Here is a 9,888-nt window from a genome sequence, read left to right as displayed (position 1 = left end):
GGGGGGTGGTTTGCTGCTGAGAAAAAAGCCAATAGAGTGCTAATGTGTTCAGTGGGTTTAAGTCGCAATTTTTCCCCCTCGGCTTTCGTCGACTAAACACGCTAGTGACTATCATACTCGTACATCTGACAAGTTAATGAGCCGAGCTCCTACGTAAGTGGTTTATATTAAGGGTGCACCTTACGCATTCTTTGAAAGGAAGCTGAGAGTATTGTACTATTTGTGCTCGCGGCCAAGCAAACTCGCGTTCTTGCGAGGCAACGATTTTTTCGCCGAACTCAACAATTCCTAGGCCTACTTCCACCTCAACTGACTTTATATCTTTTGTTTGGTCTGTGATTCTTACGCGATCAGCTACCTCACCTGGACTAAATTGGCCAGGTGCAGTGTAAATTCCAGACAGATAGTACCTTTTTACGGTGAAAAATTTACCACGGACATGCAATGTATTTATCACACCCCAGTCCCTTGACTGTTCCCAAGGCTTTCTGTTTTGGGAGAGAAAAGGAGGCATGGGCCCTTTAGACGTTTGCCCCCATTTGCCTCGAACCTAGGTCTAAACGTAGGCTATACCGCATTATAGCCTTACAACTTCGTGTGAGCCGGCACTAGTCTTCACAACAGTCTCTGTTACGTACTGCACAAAACACTTGCGTATATACCCGAGAACAACCATGTTCTAATCGACTCGAGGCGACTCAGAGAGACGCGTCTTCTATCGAATCAGTGGACAACTTCTCACTTCAAAAAAGAAGAAGAAATCTAGATCGCAAAAATAATTAAACAAGCGAGTGCCTGTTTTTCCTGGCCAAGGACAGGTTCCTTGAACACAACATGAGCGTAACGTGTCTTCACGTGGTTATGTCTCGTCTGAAAGGAGTGTAGACGATAGTGCTGACGGAGAGCACCGGAACGCCGCTCCAGCTCTTCAAATATTGCAGTACCCATAAGGAGCCGTACACATGCCGCAGTGTTTGCGTGGCTGTGTCTTTAGTTGTAAGCACAGTGGCAATCTGTTGTTATTAGCATCTGGTTAGCTAGCTATGCTAACGAATCTGTTGTTATTAGATTCTGGTTAGCTAGCTATGCTAACAAATTTAAAGAGCAACCAGGTGGAAGAGAGCTCTCTCCTGAGAGGCTCAAATAACCTCAGCTCAGTGAGGTTAAGGCACACCTTGATATGATCATTATAGTTATTAATGAGACATTAGAGACTAAATGAAAAACAGGTATAAAATACTATATGACAGTAACAAAAAAGTTGTTAAAAATAACAAGAATAGAGTTTAAAAGGGGAGTGATTTGTAAAATATCCAAAAAGAAAGATCTGCTTACAGTTCTGTTTCATAGGGGTGTTGAGAGATGTATCCATAGATCTCCTCATGTTGCTCTCAAAGTGCACCAGATTGATGCTTTTAACTTCAATATTAAAAAAAAAAAAGAAATCTTCCCGGGGGAGCATACCTCCGGACCCCCCGAGAGGAGGTTAGGTCCCCCCCACTTAGATCATGTTCACATGGATAGGATACTAAATATATTGGCGCACATCTTGTGTCCATATGCATGCGTCAAACATGAGTCATGGTGAGATCTCTGAATTCAGAGGTTGCTTTTTCTTTGCACAGCATGAAAGAAAGGCCAAATGAATGGGCTGTGATTTTAGTTTTTTTAAGCAGAGGTTGAGTTCAATAATTTGTACGGCCCTCGGAGGATGTTGTAAAAATTGAAAGGAAAAAGGTTCCCCACCCCTGCTGTAAATAATAATAAAAACCCTTGATTTATAATTTAACATCTCTGTCTCTATTAATCTGAGTATATTATAAAGAATAGCCAGTTAATTGAAGCATTATAAGCACAGGCCTGTCAGATGGTATGTTACGCAGTTTTTTTCCTGCTTCGAATAGTTCTCTCTTTTTTCACCATACCTGTGTTTGCATCACTGATATATATTAACAGCTCATGTTTAGTTATTGTTCTTAGAAAGANCATGCCGCAGTGTTTGCGTGGCTGTGTCTTTAGTTGTAAGCACAGTGGCAATCTGTTGTTATTAGCATCTGGTTAGCTAGCTATGCTAGTGAATCTGTTGTTATTAGATTCTGGTTAGCTAGCTATGCTAACAAATTTAAAGAGCTTTTCTACAACCAGGTGGAAGAGAGCTCTCTCCTTACAGGCTCAAATAACCTCAGCTGAGTGAGGTTAAGGCACACCTTGATATGATCATTATAGTTATGAATGAGACATTAGAGACTAAATGAAAAACAGGTATAAAATACAATATGACAGTAACAAAAAAGTTGTTAAAAATAACAAGAATAGAGTTTAAAAGGGGAGTGATTTGTAAAATATCCAAAAAGAAAAATCTGCTTACAGTTCTGTTTCAAATGGGTGTTGAAAGATGTACCCATAGGTCTCCTCATGTTGCTCTCAAAGTGCACCAGATTGATGCTTTTAACTTCAATATTTAAAAAAAAATCTTCCCGGACCCTCCTAGAGAAGGTTAGGTCCCCCCCACTTAAATCATGTTCACATGGATACTAAATACATTTGCACACATCTTGTGTCCATATCTTTCTGTTTTGGTGGTCATGCCACACCGTGCACATGCATGCATGCATATCTTACCATGCGCGAGTCATGGTAAGATATCTGGATTAAAAGGTTGCTTTTTCCTTTGCACAGCATGAAAGAAAGGCCAAATGAATGGGCTGTGATTTTAGTTTTTTTAAGCAGAGGTTGAGTTCAATAATTTGTACGGCCCTCGGAGGATGTTGTAAAAATTGAAAGGAAAAAGGTTCCCCACCCCTGCTGTAAATAATAATAAATACCCTTGATTTATAACTTAACATCTCCGTCTCCTATTGATCTGAGTATATTATAAAGAATAGCCAGTTAATTGAAGCATTATAAGCACAGGCCTGTCAGATGGTATGTTACGCAGTTTTTTTCCTGCTTCGAATAGTTCTCTCTTTTTTCACCATACCTGTGTTTGCATCACTGACATATACTCCCTTATTCTGTATTTGCAGGGTCAATGAACTCCAAGACCCTACCTATCAGTATAAAGTGGACATAGTGAACTTTCAGGTGAGACTCTTTTTTTAAATGGTTAAGGTTGTGGTACAGGTTTTTGGACCGGGCTGTTATATTTGATACAGCCAGGGGAAAATTCACAAAGAATGGACTGCGACTGCTGATAGCACCCGCATCAGTACCCACTATCTGCTCCATATAAAGCTCTGTTTTCAATATTCTCATGTGTTTTCATAAAAGACATGTAGGGAATCTTTATACATTTATTTCTCTCTTTCCCAAAATGTATTAATTTGAAAACAAGTATTACGATGTCATTGTCTGGCCTCAATCGGCTTCCATAATCACTGGAGAGTGTGGATGGGACTAACCTAATAAACGCACAATGAAGACCCTATTAATTTCACTGTAACTGTGTGGCTGTTAGCGCTGATCTTTGTGGATTGGACTGTTGGGCTAATTTGCCAGAAATGGGACAATTTAACACTGAATGTAAATCGGTTCAAATAGCACAGGAGCATCGATACACTATCTGCTAGGCATTGCAGTTCGGGGTGTATTTCCCTCTTAGCGGCTACTTTTCAGATAATTGTTTTTCTTATGTGTGGTTAGGTTTAGCGCCTGGAAAAGCCTTGCATTGCTTTTTGTGAATTCACCCCTCAATGTTTATGTCTTATTTTTCCCATCAGTTTAATAAAGACCCAATATATTTCTGCAGGGTATGAAGGTCTTCTTCCTGATTGTAGTTGCCTTCTACATTCTTTACCTGATCTTCCTGGTCGTCAGAGCTTGTTCTGAACTGAAGAACATGCCTTACTCAGGTATCACAGCACAACACACATCTGACTTAATCACAGTTATTGCTTTACCATGGTAACATTAACGTGCTGTGTGTTTTCTATCACTAGATCTCCGGCTCCGGTTTTTGACAGTGCTGACCTTTGTGGTCCTTGTTATAAGGTACGTTTTTAAGTAAATCCTAAGAGGCCTGTTTAAAAGCCTATTTGTGGTTGATTTGGTTTTAAATGACGCTGTTTCTCTTTGTCCTCCAGCATGGTCATTCTCTACCTGAGGTTTGGTGCCAAGGCTCTCCAAAACAATTTTGTCGCTGCACTGTCTACTCATTACCAGAACTATATCCTTTCCAAAAGTATTTTATTTTTAGACAATGATTTCACTTCAATATTCAATGTGAGACACCATGTTGATTATTTTAAAAGTGATAAATGGTTCCTTAACTCCAGACATACCAGCTGAATTTTTATCATTCTATGGTCTACTCAACTTTTACTTGTACACATTGGCTTTTGTGTATTCCCCCTCCAAAAATGCACTTTATGGTTGGTAACACAGCACAATTTAAAACAAACTGGATACGATAATGAATTAAAGTATGAACCGAACTGATTTTGTTTATTTTCCAGACTCCCAGTTGAAGGATAACCCTGCTTTCTCAATGCTAAATGACTCTGATGATGAAGTTATATATGGGTAAGCATTTGCTTGATTGCTTATTAAATTCTCACCCCCTATAGTTTGGGGGGAAGCATTTGTCGGGAACGTGTATAAACCAGCAGATGTTTTATTTTTCTTCTGTAAAGAAGCGATTATGAAGACATGCCTTTACAAAACGGACGTGCCATCAAAGCAACCGCCAAGTACCAGGATGAGACTGACAGCGACTGATGGGACCCCTGACTGCCATGTTGCTCCTCTTTTGTGTCCCCGTTGGAAAATATAGGAATAGAAAACAACAAAATATCATGTGTAGGTGTAAATAAGGAGTACTTGCATTGGTGATACAGAATAGTATATTGTAAGTGTACATAACTATATTTTTAAAAGAAGTTCCATGTCTACTGAATGTACTGTACTTTTACTTTAAGTTAGGGTAGGTAGCCACTTTTTCCAGTTTGTAAACTCTTTTCCTCCTACCTAGCAGCATTTCTTCACAAGCCGATAGTCGGATATAATCGGGAAAAGTGCTAATATCGATTGGGGATCTTTTTCGGAGAAATCAATGTTATTTTAACGCTTTGTGTTGAACCACTGTTGTCTCCTTATTGCACTGTGTGGTTTTTGCCATTCCTTTCAGCTCTCTGACAATAATGATAATGCATTTTTATGGCCAAAGTGGAGTAAACTTATACTGCTGGTAGAAAGCAAAATAAACGTGTTCCACAGCAGCAGACTCAAACACAACATCAGTGATTTGACGGGGAATAAAAAAGTGCCAAAGCAGTGTTGGCTGTTAACAATCTTTTTTTTTATTCCAACATATTGGAAGAGAGAGCCTTATCGCTGGAGTACGCACTACTTCATTTTTAACACTCTTCCGACTAATTCATGAGAAGCAGCTTTGTAATTGCACTTGGGTAAGAATTTAATTTATTTGCTGAAAAGTTAGGACATTTGATACTGTATAATCTGACTCCCTGGATGAATGGTGTTTGATGAATTGTGTGGATTTTACACCACTTTATGTAAATGGGCTACTGATTTACCATGAACATTTCTTATCTCAGCATGTACAGTAGTTACAGTATTGGCCAAATATATTTTGCGTAATGTGGAACATATTCATTTAAGTAATGTTTTTGTTCCGTAGCTTTCCTAACATTGCTTAGTTTTATATACTTTAAAACTAATCTCTCAATATGTATTCTAATCAAGATGGTGCCTTGTCTTTACATTTCTTCAAAAATGTTCTGCAGTCTTGAATTTGTAAATGCTTTGACATAAATGTACATTTTGATTCAAGGTGATTAAGTGATATTGTGGGACCTGATATTTTGGATGTTTTTGCAATTTGGGTTGCTTCATGAGATAAAAGCTGTACATGTAGCAATTTCATGTCACATGTAAATAAAGCGAAGTATATACAGCACAGTATTCTTTTAATTAATTGCACTTATATAAAAACACAAGATGTCATTCAAATATTGCCAGCATGTCTGAACATAACAGGCTGGTTCTGAAAAATATACAAAAGCCCAAACATTTCAAACACACAGGTCCAGCATTGTAGTTGGTTCAGATGGCCAGCCCAAAAACACTGACTATGCAGTACATGGACTTGTTCTCCCATCTCACCGCACAGCTTCCTGTTGGGTGTAATGCACAACAAACTTAGTATGACCTTTACAGTTACTGAAAAAATACAGCTTTTGAAAGTTGATCATTTGCAGAAAAGGAAACAAACATTTAAAGCAACATCACTATTGTATTTTACCATCAGTAGAGTTGTCCCAGAAGCATGTGCTCGCTGTTTGCAGACCTGCTCCATTTTTCTGCATGATGATACAGGTAACTGTGGGAAAACAATACATTATTTTTCAGTACCAACCCCATACAGCCAAGGAACCATTATAATATATTTGTTTTACTGCTGCAGCGTATGTACCAATATATTTGAAAGGCTTCCCCAGCTTGCTGAGTTGACTGAGGCACTGCTCCACTACGCTGGTGGTCCACTGGTTTACTCGGCTGTGCTGGTAGGCATTTGCTCCTATGGTGGCTTCCACTGACTACAGAGACAATTTAAACATCATAGTATTAATTAGGAACTGACCAACCCAGTGGTGGGAAATTATTAGGTTCATTTCCTCCTATTTGACTGTACAGCACTTTGGTCTGGAGGTTTTAAAGTGCTTTATAAATAAAGCTGTATTGTATTTATTTACTGCTACTTTACCCTTTTAATCTACTACAAATCAGAGGGAAAATATTGTATTTTTTACTACATTTATTTGATAACTTGCGGTATATATAAATGGTCTATATAGGTTATACCATTGCAATAATACTGAAATACGACACAGTTTTATGAACAAAATGCATAAATACAACTTATTCAGAATATTGAAATACATTAAACTGCAAATTACACTAGATAATGACGTTGCATAGCAACCGTTACTGTTTCCTTGGCAACCAACAGTTTGCTTAACACAAGGTAGAAATGTTAACGTTAACCGAAACAATCTATATTTTGTGGATGAATCAAAAGCCAGTGTGTCTTTTTGCTTACCTCTTTTATTATTTTGCTCACTTCATCAACGACGAACGCAGTCTGTCGAGTTAAAAACAAAACAGTTCAGTTTAAGCTAGCCTGTCAACATGGCTGTCTTCTACTTTCTGGACAAACAATTAACAATATAAGTTACAACGTAAGACACCCTTCAAAGAATGTTAAGGTAGATGAAATAGTGTTTTCTATTTGATTAATATATATGTAATTACTAGTCAAGTTATTACGAACCCACCTCCTCTTCTGTCTGATCCTCGTCCATTGCTACTGCCTCCGAAATGAACCAAGTTTTCTTTAGTAATATGACTTCCGGTCGTGTTCTTTTCAGAATAAGAGCATCGACTGAAGCCCATAAGTGATTTGTGTTAATGGGAAACAGTGATGGAAGAAGTATTCAGCATCTTTACTTGAGTCAAAAAGTAGCAATACATTTATCTAAAAAAATCTTAATTTCAAATTAAAGTCCTGCAAATACCAAGTAAATAAGTACAGAAGTATTATCAGCAAAGTGTACTGAAACTAAGTACAACAAGTAAATGTAATTCTGCAGAAAGTTGAACACGAAGGATGTGTGACAACATTACATTTCAACATTGTCGTGGATAAAACTTATCAAATGACTAAATGGCCGTAAAACTATGTATAGTCTAGCACTGATCGTTGGATAAATGGTCAGTCTACTTAATGTCCAATCTAATAAACATTGCCCTCTTCAAGTGACCAGAGTTTCTCCAATCAATGAGAATTCATGAAACAACAGTCTTTTGTAAAACTGAGAGAAACACACAATTTGCTTTTAAATGTTTGGTATTTGAACAATATAAATGACTTTTCCGGCCCCATCAAAGCACTAAACCGTAACTTTTTTATTAGTAATTGCTGCAGCCCCACTGAAGCCCAAAACACGTCTCATTAAAAAAAAATAGGTGATTTTAAGTTTTATTTGAATCACCAGTAAATATTAAAAGCGTGCCGTTGATAAACAAAACCTTTGTACGTGCATTCAAAAATATCCTTAATCAGGTAAACACCGCCCCTTCTGGTCAGTTTTAGAAATAGTTGTCACATGACATTGACATGACGCAGTTTATAACTTTCCACTTTTTAGCCGTCGTTCGACGGTCTTTCGCTGTCGAGAGGACCAGTTCAGGTAGGAAAATGCTAAAACTAACCAGGTTTTTTTTGCATAGCGTATATAAACATCAATCCTCGCAATCGCTCTGTATTATATTTAATGTTGAAGATAATCTTAAAGTGTTTTCTGTTGAGTTATGCTGTATTGCTAAAGCGAGCTAAGTGCTAGCTTCACGAGGCCACCTGATGTGCTAGCTGAAGCAGCAACTGGCTAAATGGGCCGGAGATGTGATGGTGTGAGAAATATATGCATTTGTATGCTACTTTTGCGTCAATTTATCTTGTTCTGTTTTTTTAAAGATGTAATGCCATTAATTAGCGAACACACCTTGCTAATTAAATCTGAAAGGATCGCTAAACTATACAGTTAAGGCTGTCTCCGTGACCTTGGCCCAAAGAAGCTAATGTCACGGTAACTAGCTTATATTTACATACCATAATTACCACGCTATTGCAGCGAAATAATGAGAGTCGATGTTAATATTAATTGCAACGTAATTTATTTCAGAAACACTTTTTGTTATATTCCATGGAATGCTCTTAACATCCCGATAGCAATGAATATATTAAATGCTTTGACAATAAATGCAAAAAACAATTTCGTCTGTGGAAGCCGTAGTACTGTGCACCAATATCACCTAGACAAGCCCTGACCAATCATTTTAGCCGGCCAGGCTAAAATAACTGGATGGCCTGTTAGCCTTCCATCTGTGCACATATTTATCTCGTGCCCTCATAGGTCATGTGCGCGTTCGTGTCTGTTGGAGGAGGGGCTGTGTAAGCAAGTGGCAGATTTTTTCGGTTGTGTATTTTCAAATTCTAGCGCACTCGAGCTGGTTTCTCCAAATTACCTACCCCACCTTTAAGTGTTGCTTAAACGGGTTGGTATTAAATGTCTAATCAACTTTCTCAGTTTGAAATACAGTTTTCAAAAAAAGGTGAACTAATTTACAGTTTTTCCTTCTGCTTTGAAATTGACTCTTATTTTGACGTTTATTTTGAACCGACCAACCGGATGTTGTGCACGTTTTGCTGAGCGCTTGTATCACGGTGTCCGTGTCATGAGTTTTACAATATCCATGGTGTAATTGCACTGTTTCTGTGATATTTAAACGGGTTTAGCTTTAGCACATTTTCTCAGATAATTATTGTGGCACATTTGCCGGTATTTGCCGGTATTGGAATATGTTCTGATTGCAATGCGAAGTTACCTACAGTTTTGTAGTTCAGTCTCAAGAGGGAGACAGACCTCTATGTATCTTTGTGGCACTACATCTCAAAGGTTTTAATTCTGCTCCTTGTCATACCACGCACACGACCCCGTCTTTATAAATAGTTATTCTTAGTTTTAAACTTATATTTTTGACAGAATAAAGAAACGCTTGTACATATATTAAAGATATAGAAAGCATTTTAAGGTACTCTTTGTTAGGGATGCCTTATTGGTCAAAAGGGCATCACGTGACCAGATATAGCATAAACTGGCTTAACTACCGTAACGTTCTTCAACAAAAGTAGGCGATCGTATGCATGTATTGGTGGGGAATCTTACTATGACTTAGAAACGCGCGTTTTTCTTTAGTTGCTGTGTTTTTGTAATTATAAAAAAACAAGTTGAACCGTTTCTGAAAGTAACAGTGCAGAGAATCAGACCTTTCCTGCTGGCCCATTTGCAGTATCGCTTCTCGGCCTTT

General features: G+C 38.0%; 2 protein-coding genes across 4 annotated transcripts in view; one reads left to right on the top strand and one right to left on the bottom strand.

Moving 5' to 3' along the window:
* tmem181 (transmembrane protein 181) overlaps positions 1-5,915 on the top strand; it is an 11,242-nt gene extending 5,327 nt beyond the window's left edge. For both annotated transcript variants that reach the window (XM_010796947.1, XM_010796948.1), the window contains exons 11-17: positions 3,027-3,084; positions 3,749-3,851; positions 3,939-3,990; positions 4,083-4,165; positions 4,281-4,370; positions 4,455-4,521; positions 4,632-5,915. In XM_010796947.1, the coding sequence (XP_010795249.1) occupies positions 3,027-3,084; positions 3,749-3,851; positions 3,939-3,990; positions 4,083-4,165; positions 4,281-4,370; positions 4,455-4,521; positions 4,632-4,716 (538 nt within the window). In that variant the 3' untranslated portion in view covers positions 4,717-5,915. The remainder of the gene's footprint in view (positions 1-3,026; positions 3,085-3,748; positions 3,852-3,938; positions 3,991-4,082; positions 4,166-4,280; positions 4,371-4,454; positions 4,522-4,631) is intronic.
* Positions 5,911-7,372, bottom strand: dynlt1b (dynein light chain Tctex-type 1b). Of its 2 annotated transcripts, XM_010796949.1 has the most exons (5): positions 7,296-7,363; positions 7,061-7,102; positions 6,434-6,557; positions 6,263-6,340; positions 5,911-6,134 (listed from the first exon to the last, which is right to left on the bottom strand). In XM_010796949.1, exons 1-5 carry the CDS (start codon positions 7,320-7,322, stop codon positions 6,064-6,066), a joined length of 342 nt encoding a protein of 113 aa, XP_010795251.1. In that variant the 5' UTR covers positions 7,323-7,363; the 3' UTR covers positions 5,911-6,063. The 2 variants fall into 2 exon arrangements, with proteins under 2 accessions (XP_010795251.1, XP_010795252.1); XM_010796950.1 differs by lacking the exon at positions 5,911-6,134 and having other exon boundaries at positions 6,265-6,320; positions 7,296-7,372.
* Between the last annotated feature and the right edge of the window lie 2,516 nt (positions 7,373-9,888).

Source organism: Notothenia coriiceps, unplaced genomic scaffold (assembly GCF_000735185.1).
Source record: "Notothenia coriiceps isolate Sejong01 unplaced genomic scaffold, NC01 NC01_scaffold00037380, whole genome shotgun sequence".
Taxonomy (NCBI): Eukaryota; Metazoa; Chordata; class Actinopteri; order Perciformes; family Nototheniidae; genus Notothenia; species Notothenia coriiceps.
The sequence above is the reverse complement of the archived record's forward strand: the minus strand, read 5'-3'. Positions and strand labels throughout refer to the sequence as shown.